The 19077-nt window shown below is 31.6% G+C and overlaps 1 protein-coding gene across 6 annotated transcripts in view; it reads right to left on the reverse strand.

Annotated features, from left to right (window-relative positions):
* Window positions 1-19077, reverse strand: part of Kcnh7 (potassium voltage-gated channel subfamily H member 7) — a 444168-nt gene that overhangs the window by 43887 nt on the left and 381204 nt on the right. For 5 of the 6 annotated variants that reach the window (XM_063259169.1, XM_063259170.1, XM_013142651.3 and 2 more), the window contains 2 exons: window positions 12123-12522; window positions 4255-4454 (listed from right to left, as the gene is read on the reverse strand). In XM_063259169.1, the coding sequence (XP_063115239.1) occupies window positions 4255-4454; window positions 12123-12522 (600 nt within the window). Of the gene's footprint in view, window positions 1-3597; window positions 4455-12122; window positions 12523-19077 lie in introns of those variants that run through there. The other variant, XM_063259174.1, reaches the window with a different exon arrangement.

Here is a 19077-nt window from a genome sequence, read left to right on the forward strand (position 1 = left end):
TTGATTGCTGTTATTTATCCAAACTATTACAAATGCAGATGTCACTGTTTTATTATAATTCTAAGTATTTTTGGAGTATTAGCTCAGTTCTTGGTTGTAATCTACAAAAATCCCCGTTTCAGCTTAACTCCTATCCCTTCTGCTTTTGCAGAAATTAGCCCCTGACAGACCTGGGAGACTGGAGCACGCAGTGTAAACGCTGTCAAATTTCCACTTTCATCCCTCACAGCCAACAGCCTCCGCTTCTCTGTTTTTTTTTTTTTTCTCTTTCTGTCTTCAAGATAAACTTCTCTCTCCACTCTGCTTAATTATTCCCCTCAAAGCTCTTATTCCATACCCTTTCTACATCGTCTCTCAGAATTTTCCTCCATGAATGTTCCTGGGTAAGCAACACTCAGTTACTCCACTTTCTTCCTAACGCAATTGAAACAAAGATGTTTCTAGATTGCCTAATTCTATCTGATATTGCTCTACATATGTGCCTTGACCCTGTCCCTGCTTTTTGCCTGAAATCCCCTCTGCTTCTCTGCCATCAGCATTCTCTGCCCACATAAATGAGTGATTTTGAAGTCACCTCTATGCAGAAACAGATGCTGTATAAGGGAGATTCAGATGTTCACTATAAGCAGTGGAGAGGTAGGAATCACATAGAGCTGAGTCTTCATCTTCAGGCACGAAAGATTTCATAATTTACATATTAAGCATATTTGATTACCGGTGCTTTAAAAATACTTGAAAGTGGAAAGTTTAATGAAATTGCAGAGGTTAAGTGACTTGTCCAAGAGTAGTGGCACATTGAGAGTTGGTGTTTTGGATGCTGGAATCCCTAACCTGTACTTTTCCTATTACTCAGTCTTTATCTGGGTGAGTGGAAATAATTTTAGGTAAGGAATAAGTTCCCCATCAAATATTTTAAAGACATTTCTTTCATGCTAATTTAATATTAAACTATAAGGGGGTTCTGTCTGAAATGACTTACTCCCTTCCAGCCAGAGGGATGCTCAGGGCATCAGGGTTGTTCTTCATTTAAGCCAGGATCTTGTATGTGATGTGACTACACCTAGTTCTACACTGGCATGGAAGATGACTTGCATTATTTTAGCAATTTTTATAACTAAAAAAATGTTGGATAACCTCCGAATTTCAGACTAGGTCAGAAGAAAGCTTTCATTAGGAGAAATTACTCAATATACCATGAGCCCTAACATGAGAAAGATTATCCTCTAAGAAATTTGACTAAGAATAGTCAAATTTCTATAGCTAGAAAGAAAAGGGTTTTCAAGAATTAACCTGTGCAGATCTCTGATGTAATATTTACAGCCGTAAGCCCTAAATTATAATCTAAAGAACATGCTCTTCCTCTACTTCATTATCATGGATCTTTCCCTTTTGTATTCTGAACCTTTTCAGTTCAACTGAAAAGCCCCCAAAACTGCTTCCAGAATATTTGTAGTTCTGGAAAATTTTGGCTATAGGTTTCACGAAAAGTAAAAGATGAAAAGAATATGGAACATAGCCACATTTTTAGGTCAGTTCTCCCTGTTATTTTATGGTCTACCAAGTAATCAAACGTTTTAGGACATGAAAATAATTTTAGGCCTGTTAGTACGATATGATTGGAACCCTTGTACTTCATTTGAGCATGCTTGAATAGCAAAAATGACCCAAAATGTTTCCTGAAAAATTATATTCAAGGTTATATTTAAATGCAATAAAATGCAAAATATAACAATTTGATGTGTTTTTGTGCATCATAATACATAAATTAAAATCATTTTCAACTGCTATTAAATTGCAACTTAGTTAACAATAAATTAGTGAGACAAGAATGGTAACAATGTGCTTTTGGAGATAATAAACTCCACTGTGATTTTTTTCTTTTACCTCTCAGTAGTCTATGAGTACAGTTGTTTTTCTCTAGTCAACTCTGTTTTCACACCATGTTTAAAAAACAAGATTCTACCATTGGCTGAATTTTCAGTTATCTTGCACTTTGATTTTTTTTTTTACTCACTTTGCAGTCACAAAATGAGAAATGTAGACACTGTGTACATACAAGTTCGTGCAAGTCAAGTTCTTAAAACCACATGCAAGATTCAGCGGCACATGGTTCAGAGCTCACACATTCCAGGATCATGTAATACTGGCATGCAGATGAGAGGAAAGAAAAGCACCTACATCATGAAAATAGAGGATGATGAAAGAAAATGACATTTTCTTTATGACAATTATCTAATGCAAACCGTATACCCATAATCTTTACCAGAGTGGAAATTGGGGCAGAGAAGTAGATTTTTGTGGTAAATGGGAAACTGTATATAAATATTATTAGAGGTCAAGTGGCCATTAAGATTAAGAATTTCTTTTCTGTACTTGGCCTCTTCCATGTTATCTTTCCCAGTTTCTTGATTTGTATTTCCTCTGCTACATCATGCAAAAGATCAGAGCTAACACTGGAAATCACTTAACAAGCTCTAAGCCTAACAGATAACAAGGGTGTTTTCCACAATTTACACAGAATTAAATTGGATATAAATACCTCCTGTTCTTACCGGTGGGTGTTGTTATTCCATGTATTAAGGTGTGAAGCAGACAGGAAAGAGATAAATCTTTCATAAGTACATTATAAATAGGCAAGTGGTATATAAACCATATTCATAGGTAATAGAATCAAACAATGAAAGGTAAATAGTTGTCACAAAATACTTTATACCACAAAATGGTTGTAAAACTAGAGTTTAGGAGTGGGGACATAAAATAAATAATAGTTTCAGTACTGTTTTTGAAATAATCTGGCAGTATGGAGCAATAAAATTGAGAGACACGTTTTTTTCTGATTAAAAATTCTTAACACTGCTTTAGCCAGCCCAGCAGTAGAGATTCCCCAACAGATTTTAATGCTGATACTTTCGTTAAACAAGAATATTAATGAAATATATAAACCTAACCAATTTATATTTGCTCTCTCTTGCAAGATCAGAAGTTTCCTTGGGGAAATCAGTTTATTAATGATTTTTTGTTTTCTCAATGAACTTTGGGATCATTGGAAGTAATTCGTAGTGTGGTTACAATGCTGTCTGAAAAGTACTAATTTGACAAGCTCTTCAAAGAAATGTTTGTAATAATATTTATTTATTTCTCAAATAAATCACATGCAGCTATGAAAGACATAAGTTAGTGTTTGCAATGCTTCTTGCACAGGCTTTGCTAATTTTGAATCTTTATTTTTAAATATTTTGTGTTTATGTTAAAATGTTTCTGGTGGAACAAATATATCAATTGAAATTTTACAGGTTTGCTTATACAAACATTGTATTATGTAATTGATTTAATTAAACTTGAGTATGTTTATTGTGTAAAGAATTTTCAAAATTTCCCAGAGAATGTGTAGTCAGGTATAATGCTGTCATATTTTAGCTCTTTTATTTTAATTCCGTGGCTCTAAATCATTTAGTTTGAACTTGTTGCATAATTTATTTGTAGAAATTAATCTCTAAATCAAAAGAGAAGGTAAAAGAATACTAATAAAATACTTTTAAAACTCTTTGGAACATATTAATGTAAATCATGGTGATTTTTTGAGCAGTGATATAGGAGGCTGGGATATGCTAAGTGATTTTTGATGTCAGATTTGTTTAAAATGTATGAAGGAATCCAAGTTTCTTCCTTAAAAGGAAACATTCATTAAACCATGTACATTAAAATGGTAAAAAGTTAATTGTTTAAAATACAGAAGATCTATTTTTAAAAGAAGCATGAAACTTTCTAACAGAAAATGGTTATGGCATACTTAAGTTCTCTAACTTTTCCTACAATTTTCAAAGTTTTCTATATTTTAAGATGTGTTAACCTTGGATTGCTATTTGGGGGCATCCTAATTGTTACAGTTTACTTGCCAAATTCTAGTTAACCATGGGTCCCGCTACTATTTTTTTTGGATACTGACAACTAGACCATACAGTAAAAGTTCAAATCCTAGCTCAAGCAATTCTTTCTCTAACTGGACGTGGGAACCCAACTACACACAGTTATATCAGTTTGCATCATGTTATAATGCCTTTGCCACACAATATAACTAGATATAGCACCATGCAATGCCATGAATTGAGAATGAGACACTATCTCCAGGGAGGAAAATAAACGTCCAAGAGAAGAAACAAAAGCAAGGGGTTCAAAGCTGGTGAGACTGGCCTTTTCACTTTGACTGTACTATAACGCCTGTGGTGTTTCTGTTCTGGGAAACAAAATACATACCATGTTCATGTCAATGCCATTAGTATAAGTCCATGCATGCTGGAAATATTCTTCAAGCCGTTGCCGCAGAGGGTTAGGGATTTGGTGAAAGCGAATGAACTCTTTGACTCTCAGCATCTGCATATGGTACCTGGCAGTTCCCGAATACAGTCTTTGGATAATTGCAGAAACATTTCCAAAAATGCTTGCATACATTAATGCTGGATTGGATAAAAAACACAGTTATGGTAGAACACCGCATTTGGGTATAGTATATCTTCTTAGAATATCAAGTATGTAGATTTTTATTTTCTTATTCCAAATATATGGGCCAGATAGAAAAAAGTTAATTTAACAAGAATTTAAATTTTATAATTTTCATGGTAAAACTAGAGGGAGATAATAGTCCAATTCATTACTGATTCTAAATTAAAGTAAAAAAAAACAAGATTATTTTTAATACTAGCTTCTGACTATAAGAATTAACTAGAGATGAAATGCATTTGGAAAAGCTATTTTTATTATATATAGAAAGTCATGTAATGGGATACTAAAAAGATTTTTTCTTGAAAAAAATTTTATTAGATAAAACATCTTTTAGGGATTTTTTAGAAATCCCTAAATTTAGGGATATTTTTTAGGGAATTTAGGGATATTTTTGGAAATAAAGTTAAGATATCAGTTTTTAATTTACTCATGTATGCCTCTTGGCCTGAAATCTAATCTTGTAGAAGTAAAACACCTATTATAAGTTTAAAACTTATTTTGAATACTTTGAGTTTTCTAATGAGTACCCAGTTGGTTCAAGGAATATATATTTTTCTTAGCGTGTCGATTTGTGCACATTTAAAGATGCATTCTAATTCATTTCCATAGTCTATTTGCAAGAAAAACATATCTCTGGTTTAGAAAACATATGCAGTATAAATTCTGTGAGGAAAAATAGAACATATTTCTGTACTTTCATCTATAGGCAGAAACTACGGTACAGCCTGTGTTATGCATTTACTACTTAGAAAACGCTTATAGTGCTTCTTGGGTGAAATCTTTATTATTTAAAATAAGCTCTTTATACACATTCTCTTTAAACACATTTGTTTTTAGTTTCTAATGATTCTAAAAAAGAAACAATATATTCCGTAGAGAAAAATCACATGACATATAATCCGTGCATGAATCTTTGGGTAACTGTCAGTACATACAGATGAAATGGTGTATGTTATAGGTGCTTGTAAAACAGTATATTAGACAGGTGACGGAATGAAGTATTTAATTCAACTATGTTCGTCTTACCCTTTTTTCTTAAAATATGTTTTACAGATAATGGCTTCTATTCAATGTAGATTTTGGCCACATTTGAATTATGTTACAGTGACATGTTTTTGGGGGCATTTGCTTTCTTTTTTCTCCTTTGTTTATCAAGCTTGATTATCATGGCCTTGTTTATCATACATGTTTCAGATAAGAGACTGTCCATGAAAATAACTGACACTCTTTTACTTTTATTTATTTACTTTTGTATTTATTTAAGGAGATAAAGACTGCAGTGTTGTGAGAGTTAATTTTGTATCAACCTCACTGAGCCAAAGATACTCATAAGATTTGGTTAAATATTACTCTTAGTGAGGCTGGCAGGGTGATTTTGGTTGAAATGAACCTTTGAACTAGTAGACTGATAAAGCAGATTGAATTCCCCATTGTTGATGGGCCCTGTCCAATCCACTTAAGGAATGAATAGAACAAAAAGGGGAAGAGTAAGAGAGAACTCCCTCTCTGCCCGAGTATCTGAGCTGAAATTAAATATTCTCTTGTCCATGAATTTAAATAAAACTATTAGTTCTTCATTACTGCCTAGAACAACTTCTTATAATAAATCATTTTATCTCTATATTTATCTGACTTGCTATCTATCATCTATCTATCTATCCATCCATCCATCCATCCATCCATCCATCCATCCATCCATCTAAGATCTATTGGTTCTCCTTCTCTGGAAATCCAGACTAATTCATAACCTTCTGTAATGAGTCTGAGTTGGTGTGTGTAGCAGAAATTAGTTCTCTATATGGTATATCAATTGTTCAAATTTTATCTTTTATAGGAAGAGACAGCAGGTCTAATCTGAGTAAACTGACATTTTAAGAAGAGAATTAACAATATGTAATAGGGACAACTGAAAGTAGATAAGGAACAAAATGTATAACAGATGCTATGAAATAGAAATTGTTCAAAAGAAAAGGGGATAATGAAGAGGGAGGGCTAAAGGAAGGAAAGGAAAAGGAAAAATGAGAAAAAAAAGGATAAAATGGAAAAAAACCTCCACTTCATAAACAAGGAGGGGGGAAGAGAGGTTGAAGGGAGGAGAGGGGAATGGAAAATAAAAGGAAGCATCAAGATATATCATATACAGGTACAAATTTTCTATGATGAATGTGATCATTATGTATATCTAAATTGTACCAGTAAATTTAATTTAGAAAAGAGAAAAAAATCAGTGTTTTTCAGAAACACTGAGTTGTATGTTTTATTTTTTTACTCATTCTGACTGTAATATAAGAAATATTTATTATGTATGCTGTTATGTCTCTAAATACTCCTATCATATGCTCAGGAAATAGATTCTGAGAGCTTATAATCAATATAGGTATGAAAACACATTATATGAAGGAGAAAGGTCAGATTTTAATAAATACTATGGTTTTATTTGTATACTGCTATCAAAATAAATCAAAATACTCACTTAGGTTGTAAACAGGCATTTCCCACTTCCTGTCAAAAAGGAAAATCTAGATTCTATGTATGCAGTTGAATACTTGAATGAAAGATTGAAATATACCTCTCAGGAAAAAATTTGTATCAAGGTTTTTTAAAAATTCTAACAAAGATATGATTTTAAATCTATAGTTTATCATTTCATCAACTTTAGAAAAGTTTTAGCTATTGTTTTTAGATTACTGTATTTTCAACTTACTTTACCATTTTGGAACTCTCCACAAATATAATTGTTCAAGGACTTAGTTTTATCTCTCAGTCCCATCATTTTCTAGCTTATGTGTTTCCTATTATTTGAAATTTCTCCTGCTTATGTGCCATAATATTCTGTTTCTATTCTACTGATCTGTAAAGGATGATCATTATTATAAAATTAATAACGTTAAAGGCTGCATTCTGTCTTCCTACAAAAATGTTAAATATTGTTCTTTTAAAAATCTAATTTAAACTTATTTTAACTGATATATAAACACATAAAATCTGTACACGTTTACAGGCTACCATACGATGTTTTGATATGTGTGTATTTTATCATTTAAATCAGGTTAAGCATCCCTATCTCTTCAAACATCTTGCATTGTTTTTATAGTGAAAACATTCAAAATCATTGCTTCTACTGTTGAGGTAATTTAGTACATAACAGCCACTTTACAATATACTGGTACACCAGACCTTATTCAGAGGTGTAGCTTGGTATCCATTACAATCCTTTCCGATGTCTGTCTCCCTTGTACTCTCTCTGTAATCTTGTAAGTGACATGCCACTAACAATTTCAATGAAATAATATTGTTGTGTTCCACATATAAGTGAGATTATGTGGTACTTGTCTGCTGCCTGGCTTATTTCATTTAATATAATGACCACAATTCCAGTTATATTGTCACAACAATATTTTATTGTTTACATAGCTTTTATATGTCACATATTCTGTATCTATTGATGGACATTTAGGTTGTTTCCATTTCTGTTTATTTATTTGTTTACTTTGGTACCAGGAATTGAACATATGACATTGTGCTTGCCAGAAAGTTGGACTGGTAAGCTAAATCCCTGTCCATTCCTTTTCTTTTCCTTTCCATTATTGCAAATAATGCTGCAATGAACATGAGAGTGCAGGTGTGTCTTTACATACTAATTTAATTTCTTCTGGATACATGCTTAGTAATAATATTTCTAGATCACATGATAATTTCATTTTTAATTTTTTTTGATACTGGAATTTGAACTCAGGACTTTTTGCTTACCAGGCAGGTACTGTGCTGTGGAGCTATATAATCAGACCTCATTTTTAATTTCTTGAAAACTTTTACACTACTTTTCATAATGGTATACTTATTTTCACCCATCAACAGTGCATGGGGATCTCTTTTTACCATATCCTTACCACTATTTGTCTTTTTTATCTTTTTGATAACCGTCATTCTTTCTGTTGAGCATTTTGCCTTATAACTGTTAGTCACATATCTTCCTTTGAGAAGTCGTTGCTTATATTGCTGTCATTGGTGTTTGGTTTCCCATCCAGTGAGAGAGAAAAGAGAGATAACAGTAGAAAGGAAAACAGGCCTTTACTGAGGGTAGGGGAGGGCTGCTGAAGACAGGTAGGCACCCTTCAGAAGCTTCAGAAAAAAACCAGAGTCTTGTATTTGCAACTGAACAGGGGCAGACCTAAAGGGGCATGGCGGAATGACGCGTTGGTATGCGGGAAAAGTGGGCAGTTGGATTTGTGGATTTGCAAAAAACATACAAGGGGGCGCTGTTCAGCTCCAAAGGGAGCTCTTACATGAGGAAAAACCTATCAATTGTTATTGAGACTTTCTTAGTTCTTTATATATTGTGGATATTTACTCATCAGAAGTATAGTTAGTGAATATTTTCTGTCATTCTTTTTGGTTTCCTTTGCTTATTATGTTTTCTTTGCTGAATATTTTTGTTTTAATGAAATTTTATTAGACTTTTATTTTGTTTTTATTTCTCATGATTTTTGTATCTTGTACAAAAATCCTTAGATGTTAGACATTGTTCTTGCAGGTAGCTTGATCATTTGTACACTGAGTTATATCTTTTGATATTTAGTTTTTAAACTTTTTAAAGGTCTAGATAAGCTTTAGTACATCCATGAAGATTTTTGAATTTTTCTTGGTCTTAAAGTCTGTATTGCACATTCCAGGAATTACCCTTCCATGATTTCTGATCTTGTTTGTTTAATTCAATAAGACAGCTGCGATTTACTTAGTTTGTGTTTCTGTTCACTGTTCAGAAGGTAACCTTCAGGCAGGACAAGATGGGACTATCTCATTCCTTTTACTTCTCTTAAGCATCAAATTTTTCTGTTGATTTTCAATATTATGAAACAGTTACCTTATATGCTTTATTTAGCTTTCTATTTCCTTTTTGTTTGTTTATCTGATAGGGGCTTATAAAGTTTCAATTCCTTCATCATAGCTTGAAGTAGAGTACTAGTTACGGTTTTTTACATGCTACAAGACCAAGAAATTCTCCAAATTGTTTGTCAAATAGGACAGAGACAAAGATATTTGCTTTTATTTGTACTAGTTTATGTGTTTTTGTAAAACCAAATATATACATGATATAGTATTCATATGAGGTATAAACTTCATTACATACTAGAAAATTAGGTATAAATATTCAATAATCACTTATTTAGTGAATGTTAAACTTTTCCTTTGTTTTTCATTTTGAATTATACACATTTTAAAAATGAATTCTATGATGATTCTTTTTTACAAATCAAGAAAACATTTTGGATACATGTTTATGTATATTTGAGTTATTTAAATTTCATTAGAAAGTAATTTTTAGCATTTTATTTGATTTTTGAGTTATATTACTAAAACATTGATAACTGATAGCTTTCCATACAATTTATTTTTAAAGTTTTCTCTCAGAGTAAAGATTTAAAAACTCAAGAATAATGACAATTCAATCTGGTACTCAGTATACTTATATTTAACACATATGCAATATTTTATATTTTTGATTTTTTCTTATTTTAGGTTACCTCTAGGCCATTCATAGGTGTGAGGTGTACATAGTTAATGTAGAAATGTTCAGAGAAAGAAAATGAAACCATTTGCTAATATAATTATATCTAATTAGGCCTATCAGACTCAAATATACCCCTGAATATCAAATAGTTAAACAAATTATAGCAATATTTCTGCAATTAAGTTTTCTGTCTTAATTTTACTGTTTTCCTTAACTTATGGCACATAAGAGCCAAATCATAATAGAATTCTTTTAAGGATGATATAATCTTTTTCCTGTGTGATTTTTAAACTTTACACAGTCTCATTTGGATTAAGGTTTGTAGGACCAAGTCCTTTATTCAAAGAAATGATGTACAGAATGTGAGTTTATTTTACTGTACTCAACATAATTGAGTATATTTTCTTTTTTTAAAGATGAAATTCATCTGTAGGAAACATGGTTGCTTTTGAAAGAATGAATAAAAATAATCTAACACTATATTTACAAAAGCAGGGAAGACAGCAAGGAAGAAAGGGAGGAGATAAAGAGCAAGAGAGAGAGAGAGAGAGAGAGAGAGAGACAGACAGACAGAGGAAGAGGCCAGACAGAGGGGGAGAGAAAGACAGAGTAGGGGTGGAGAGAGGGAGAGATATGGCCAACATTTTCCTGATTTGAAGAATAGAGAATAGGTATAGACTATGTAAAGCACTGGGCTTTCTTTAATTTAAAATAGGTCACATAATAAATAGCACTACGTAGTTCACTTAATTCTCACTGGTAAAGATTAATAAGTAGAGAACTGGTTAACTTTCAAGGCAATTTTAAAACTTTCTTGAAAATCTTAAATTTCAAAATACAAGTTAAATTTTCTTAAACATTATTTAAGAAATATAATTTATTAAAAACTATTTCTATATAACTGTTTAGTGAAGAAAAACTGTTGTGTTTCCCTTGTTTGTTACTTATGCCACTAAAGTTTACAACCAATGCAATATATATTCTAGTAGTCATAATCACAGAATCTTTAGACTGTGTATGCTGACAAACCTAATTTCTCAAAAATAGGTATGTCTAATTTTTATCTGGTAATCTCTACTTTCGTATGTTTCCTTCTGGATACAGTGTTACTCTGTAGCTAAAATTTGGATTGAGTTTGTAGAATATCTTAAGAGTTATTTAAATTTTTAAATAAAAGTTTAAATAAAATTTTATAAATTTTATTTAAAAACACCAAAGTATACAGACACATGTATACACACACAATGTGAAAAGTTAATAAACAATAAACTAAGTAAATCTATTTAAGTTTCATGAGTAGGTTTTTTATAAGAACATTTCTGTAGTCAGCAGGTTGACATCTGAAAATCAATAATCAGCATCTATTTTCAACTTTGTATGCAGGCTAAGAAGATACTTTTTTTGAAGCTGCAAGTATCAACCTTCTTCTTTTTTTTAAGCCAATAGAAGCCTGATATAATCAATGTTACATCAAGTGGTTTGACAGGATAATTTAAAAAATATTAACATTAAAATATTTTCATTTAAATGCAATTTTTATTCCAAGTAATATATGTAATAAATGATGTTTCTGACATAAAGCTATTACAAGGCAAAAAGCAGTTACTTAGATCTTGGCATAATGTCACAGGTGGAATAAACTGGTCAATGTCAGAATAAAAGTACATACATAGGTATATATTATATATAGTAATTATATGTAATATGCATATGTCATGTATATGAAAGATTAGGTAATATTTTTCTGCCGATTATCTAGCTATCTACCTATCTCTACTGTATGTGTTACAAGCTAATATTGCTATTATTACGTGGCCTCATCTTGAAATAAAAAATAATTAGTAGTAATAGACTATAAATACAGTATTTTCATAGCAGTGAGTGAATTATAAGTTTCAATTTCTGAATCCCTAGACTTATGGAACCAGTTTTATAACCTTCTTGTGTCTTTACAGAGAGAATCAGATTTGATAGAATACAATACCTATGTATGTAATCTTATTATTTCTATATTTTTCTTTTTTTCATCGCTTTACTCTCAATCTTCTAAGGATAATCAGTTTGTGAGATCATTTTATCCTAACAGATAGCAAAAGAGAAATCTACTTACAGCCAATCAACATGACACAAATTGAAAAGATTTTCTCCGAATTGGTGTTAGGAGACACATTTCCAAATCCTACACTGGTTAAACTGCTGAAGGTAAAATAAAGTGCTGTGACGTATTTGTCTTTAATGGATGGTCCAGAACTGGAGTCACTTTCATTGTAATGTTTCCCAATTTGTTGTCCTAAGGAATCCAACCATCCAATTTTGTCTGTCAGATATGGCCTTTCTACATTCCCAATTGCATACCAAATGCAAGCCAGCCAGTGAGCGATCAGAGCAAATATGCACATTAAGAGCATGAGAACAGCAGCACCATATTCTGAATATCGATCCAGTTTCCTGGCCACTCGCACAAGACGAAGAAGTCGAGCAGTCTTCAAAAGACCAATTAATGTGGTTGTCTGTTGAAATAAGTGTTCATGGTTAGAGACAGTTGCTAAACAATTCAAAACATGTTCCTGTAAAGCATAGTAGGTTAGAAACAGGGTAAAACAAATTGTAACATTGAGATTACTATATATTTAGACTAAATATTAAATTTAGTTACTTTTTAAGATTAAACATGCTTCCAAAAATACTTTGAATGTATATTATGCATTAATTCATCATTCTGACATGCAAAAAACAGATGGGACAGAGAATCTGTCTTACTTTAAGCTGTTACAAATGCTTTGTATATAATGAGTGTTCGGTAATTCATTCATTAGCAAATGAATGTTCTGGTGTGTTTCTATGTGCGTACAAATTACAGCACACCAGGATTTAGTATTGGACAGAAATACTGACTTGTCTAATAGAGCTACTTCATAGACAATGTGTCTTCTCTAATGAAAAGAAACCAGGTCTTCTATGTATTGGATAGGATAGACACTTTTTAAAACACAATTAGAGAGTGAAAAACAATTTTTAAAAAACAATTAGAGAGTGAAAAATGTGGCGATGATCTTAAGCAGAATGTTAAGACAGAGGGTATTTGGAAACATGAATTGTGTTAGAGACCACTTTGGAAAGCAGCTCAAAAAAGACCTCATTCATGACCTGAAACCTTAGCAAGAAAGGCCTGGAGAAGGGGCAGTCAAGCTGCTGCTTCTTCAACTGTGGGCACATTTATTGGATAATCGCAGGCGTGAATTACATTCTATACTTAAGTGCATTTTTCCTTGTTCTCTTCTTAAATGAGTTAAATTGATCAATTGTCTCTTGGTATATACTAGTGATGATATAACTGTCTTTTTGCTTTGGAGTATAGTATGTATAACTAATTACATGATTATTACTGACCAGGTATGTAATGACAGAGTACTTTCATTTAATAACAGGATATTTGTTTGGATTTGAAATCTGGTAAGTACAAATTACAAGTTCATTTCTTATGTTTCCTAAATAATGTCAACGGTAAGTACTATGTAATTCACAGGGCTTATAATTATTCCATAGTTAACATGGTGTTTACCAATCATTTATTGTATCTGTTCATTGCCGGTGTTTATTTTACAAAGTACATCTAATTGTGTTAAGAACACTTACAATTTAATTGAAGAATTAGTACATAACTATGTATCCATATCTGTATTTCTAAAAAAACAAAACAAGCACTAAATTTCAAGAGAAGTGTTTTCATTAAAACATTACAGTGTTTTCGTTTAGTTTCTTTGTTTTTTGTGCCACATGGGAAGGGAGAGTCCTAGATCTTTCCTGAAATTTTTGTTGTAAGAGTGGAGCCATCCAAAAATGACAAAAGATTGTGTAGTTGAGACGAGTTTATCATAATTAGACTCTAATCTTTGCTCATTGTGGGTTTTGTAGAGTAATGAATCTTCTCTGTCTTCAACGCTCACTTTTTAGAATACAATAAACATAATTCTTTTAATTCATAGATTTAAAAATACAACTCTTCTCAACGAATGATGACAAGTTTTAAGTCATACTGGGTGTTGAAATAAACACACTTTCCACTATTTATACTATCAATATTTTAGCTTAGCGATTACATTCTAGGACTTTGGAAAGGTGCACTTATAATTGAATTCTGTTTCTATACTACTATGTAACCTTGGACAAATAATCTATAGGATCTCAGGCTTTGATATCTGTAAGTGTGAATAACAATGTCTACCTTACAGGGCCATAAATAACCTTAATAAAAGCTAGATCTTGTTTCTGTTTAATACATCTTACATTTTTATATCTGCTGTAAAATGGGTTGATGGAGTTTTCAGGTTTTTCCAATATAAAATTTAGACAAATGGAATCTGAGGAGGACTATCCTCAGAGGCCAGGCCACCCACCAGGGAAATAACAGGGACTTTAAAGACGAGAACTTTTTCCAGGTGCATTAACTGCCAGACCCTGAGAATGGGAATCCCTATTGTCAATATTTCACCATTTTTACATAGTTTATATTCTTGTGTCTATTCTTCCACCTAATTCTACATTTTTACTTGTTCTAATAAATCACAAATATCTAAATTTATTGTTTGAATACTCAGATTATTATTTGTTATGAAATAAAAATTTTCAAAACAAATGAAATATAAAGCAAATTCTCTAGGTGGTTGGCAAATAAAGTGAAATAAGAACAAAGAACAAATGAATTCTTTTTATAACATTTTGTGAATATGAGTACTTCTGGGTATAAAAATAATAGAGTAAAAATTATATTATAAAAAGGAAGGAAAACAAATCTGTGTTGTATCCCACGCTCCTTTAGATCCCCTCCGTGGTCTGACATTTTCTAGTATTATATAAAAATAAAACAAAGTTTATATGATAGGAAGTCCCCAAGCAGATAAATCAATACGATTTATACAACAACATACAACATTTATACACAACAACACAAATGACCTCTATTCTGAAGAAAAATGAGGATCAAATAGGATACATGGTAAAGTCTCAAAACAATTAACATAATTCACACATTGGAGATATGATAAAAGAAAACTTAGGAAAATGAAGAGGAGAGGAAGAAACCAAAGGCTGCTGTTTTATCTCTCAGTTAAAAGGTAAGGAAAGATGAAAACTATTTTCTACAAAGTCATTTTCTTCAGCACAAATTGTAGGTGATGGTTAGGATTACAATAATTATTTCCTTTTTTTTTTCTTTAAATGCCTTTTAAAGACCTATGATATCTTGCCCTAGATTACAGAATGGAGAGACTAGACTAAAGAACTATCAAAATCCTCTTGCTGAGTTGGTTACGATTTGTCCTTGTTTTTCAGTATGGGGTTCTACCGCTGCATTACCTGCAAGTGAAAACTGTCAACAACAACTAACATTGTAGTATTGTGTTAGCGTCAGAATTTGCCTAAAGAGAATTTCAGAATGCATGGTTATCTCATAGCATATATATTTTCATGTAACGTCTAAATATAGAATAGAAATTTTCATGGATTTCAATTTTTGAAAATATAATAATCTAGGGGCTGGGGATTTAGCTCAGTGGCATAAGCACCTGCCTTGCAAACAGGCAGTCGTGAATTCATGAACCCATTTATAACTATAACAAAACAGTAGCAGCAAAGCATTTTCTTTTAAATGTTGATTTTTGAAACTTTTATTTGGTATCAGAAAAATATTCTTTGTAATTACTTTCTGTAGAGACTTTAAAAACTCTAATGATCTTTTAACATGTGAACTCTTAGCTGTATCCATTCCATCTCAGATCTCAGCTCATTTTTGTGACTGTATGATGTTTAAAATTCTTTAGATCAGGATGTTACAGGAGGGAAAATTTCCTTAAGACTTTTGCTATAATGTATTTTGTTAAGTTTTTAAATTTAAAGAGCCTTTTTCCAGAAATTCAATTATACATATTTCTTGATGGTCAATGAATACCACTTTAATTTTTTAAAACATCCACATCCATTGTTTATTAAAAGTCATATGGTTCCTTTTCATATTGATTTAGAATTCAGTTTCCCATAAATTTGTGACCTTGACTATATATACAGTTGTAGTTTTAAATATATTAGATTGCAAACTATGCTTCAAATGACTATGTCAGTCTTTCCACTATAAATTCCATAATAAATCAGGTGATATTCTCTACTAATGTCAATGGAATTCTTCTGAAACTAGCTAATTTATTATCGGTATTAAACAAGTCTCTATTAAAGAATAAATCTGGATATCATTAAATTAAGAAAATCCTATTTCAAGAATTTTAAAAATGGTTCTACCTTTAGTCATTATTTTCAAGAATGTTACCTTTAAGCACTTTTTGCTTTCCTGTCCTGGGGATCAAACACAGAGCCTCACATATACTAGGTAATTGCCTTACTATTAGATATAATCCCAGTACCTTAAAATACATTATTTCAGAGGCTTATTCTTTAAAACTTTGCCTATAAATAAGTTTTATATAAACTCAGAAATATGACTATATGTACTTTGGTTTCATTTACAGAGTTGGTAGAATAAATAATCATTGCAAATCCATCATTCTATCCTGTTTATCAAGAAATATTAGGGTACAAATGAAAAAATGATAGCATACAGCAAGTAATAAATTTCATAACTCCAGAATCATTTCTAGCTTTAAATTTCATTTTAGCTAATTCTTTCTTAGGTAAGTGATAGAATTATTTGTTTACATTTAATTATTTACACAATGCAATTCGATAACATGAAAAAGTGTCAAGTCAGTTCAATTATTTCAGTATTTCCAAGGACACACTCACTAATACAATCAAACAGCTATATCTTGAATGTATATGGAAACTTAGGAAATTATCTAATTCCATTTCTTTACACATGTCAAGTATCATAATTATTTCCTAAAAGTACTATTATTAAAGAGGAGATTTTACAACCTCATTGGGAAAATCCTTCTAATCTCAAATACATTTTTCTGACACACTTGTTTTTATTTTATTTTGTACTTAATATTCTATTGTGTTTATATCTGCCTCACTTTTTCCTTCTTTAGAGTAATATTGAAAACTAGTCATCAAAATGTGCTAAATCACAGAGGACAGATGTTACCTAAGTAAACTGTAGGTTGCTGTATTTTCAAACTGGAAAATGACTTTGCAGAAAATTATACCTTGTGTCATTTCAGTAAACTGTTGTCATCTAACCGATGAATCAGTAAGCAAATTAAAGTAATTTCTCTAATTGTAGATCCTCTGTCATGACATTGTGTTTTACAGGCATAATCAAAGTTCCAAGTATAAGCCAATGGAAACTTATAAGTCATGGACTGTTAAAGAGAAATACAGACACTTTAATGTAAGCATATGTACATGTACATGTCTTCAAAATGTGATTTATTAAGATTGAAAATAAATGTGTCATATTTTAGATATTAACTTCCAAGAAAAAAGTGATATCTATTGTAAAGATCAAGTTCAGAAAGATTAACTCACAAAAATGACCACAATTTCTATACAGATGTTAAGATTTTCTCATTGTCACTCTACGGTTGATCTATCATACTAGGAACATGAATAGAAATTATTTCTTTTCCAATGGAATTTTCCCTCAAAGAGATTTGTGGGTATTTAGATTTCAAAGGCCTTTTTTTTATCGTGCATTCAGAATTTATGAAGAGTAAGAGAAAAAATGTGAGAGAAGAGAACTCAGGGAAGCAAATAATCATAAAATCCTAATTTTCAGGGAGGGAAGGGAGAAGTTAGAAGAGCATGTAAGTAAGCAGAATTCCTTACATTGTAACTGCCAGTATCTTAGAAATTAGTATTTGCCACAGATAAACTGAATGAAGATGGGGTAATTTTAAGCGGATGATCAAAGCTGACTTTTTGGATAGTGAGATGATAATATTGTGCCTTTGTATTAAGATTTAAAAATAATTTGTTACATGTGGTATGATTTTGGTGTTACAAAATTTGAGAAATATGGAATGGGACAGAAGAAGAATTAAGATGAATCATATACACACATCAACTTCACACAATGCATGTAATCATTATGTACTGTGAACATTTACTAACAAAAAATAAAAAAGAAAATACTCTCCCCAAATTAAGAAATATAGAACCTTTTCATTTTCTGGGTGGTAGGAAGAAATTAATGATATGGATAAGCCCACTAGTGTTAGTATTCATTTTCTGTAACATGTTTCAACATTACAGAATATTCTGCAGTTATTACTAGGTGATTTGTTTTTCCTTAAACAAAAAATCAAATTGTTTTAAAAAGTATGTGTCTTTTAGTAAAAATGTAAGTTTCAAGTCATCCTCTAAGGATACCTTTTTAGTTCTTCTTGGGGTGCCCAATTTATCTATAAGCCATCTGTACTTGGATGAGAAATAGTGGCATCTTAAATTTATGATGGCCAAAACAAGAATGTCTCCTCCACAATATACCTTTTCCCCCCACGTTTTTACCATCTGAACAATGCATTACCATTTATAAAAGTTACTTAAGTAACTATTGCTCCTCCCAAGTTATTTTCACCAAAGAAAAACTACATTGTCCTTTTCCCCTTAATCTTTCACAAGTTATTTAATCCATGAACAAACTCTGATGTCTCATCTCCAAAATGTATCTCACATTTATCTACGTCTCTTCATGTCTACTGTCCCTAGACAACAGCTGTTGTTTTGTTCCTCCTGTATCACAACATGGGCTTTAACCTGATGATTGCTCTTACTATCCAGTCTGCAGACAATGGCCTACGTATTCTTTGAAATTGTCAATCACACTGTGACTTCCTATTCCAAAAAATCCTATTGCCAGAGCAAAAAGCGAACACCAGACTCCACATGGCTTGGTCCCTATCTAGGCAGTGTCATATATTAACACCTCATCTCCTGCTCACTGTATTTCACCCTGGCTGCTACTATCCTTTCTATTCCTCTATCATGCTAAGCCTGTTTCCCATTTGGGCCATTTTCACAAATTTGAAATGCTTGACATTTTTGTTTCATGTGGCTACTTCCTTCAAGTCTCAACTCTTCTGGTATTTGTTTAGTGGTCTTTCAGTACTTCC

Source organism: Cavia porcellus, unplaced genomic scaffold, assembly GCF_034190915.1.
Source record: "Cavia porcellus strain 051 isolate PalLab524CR breed Dunkin Hartley unplaced genomic scaffold, mCavPor4.1 scaffold_12, whole genome shotgun sequence".
NCBI lineage: Eukaryota > Metazoa > Chordata > Mammalia > Rodentia > Caviidae > Cavia > Cavia porcellus.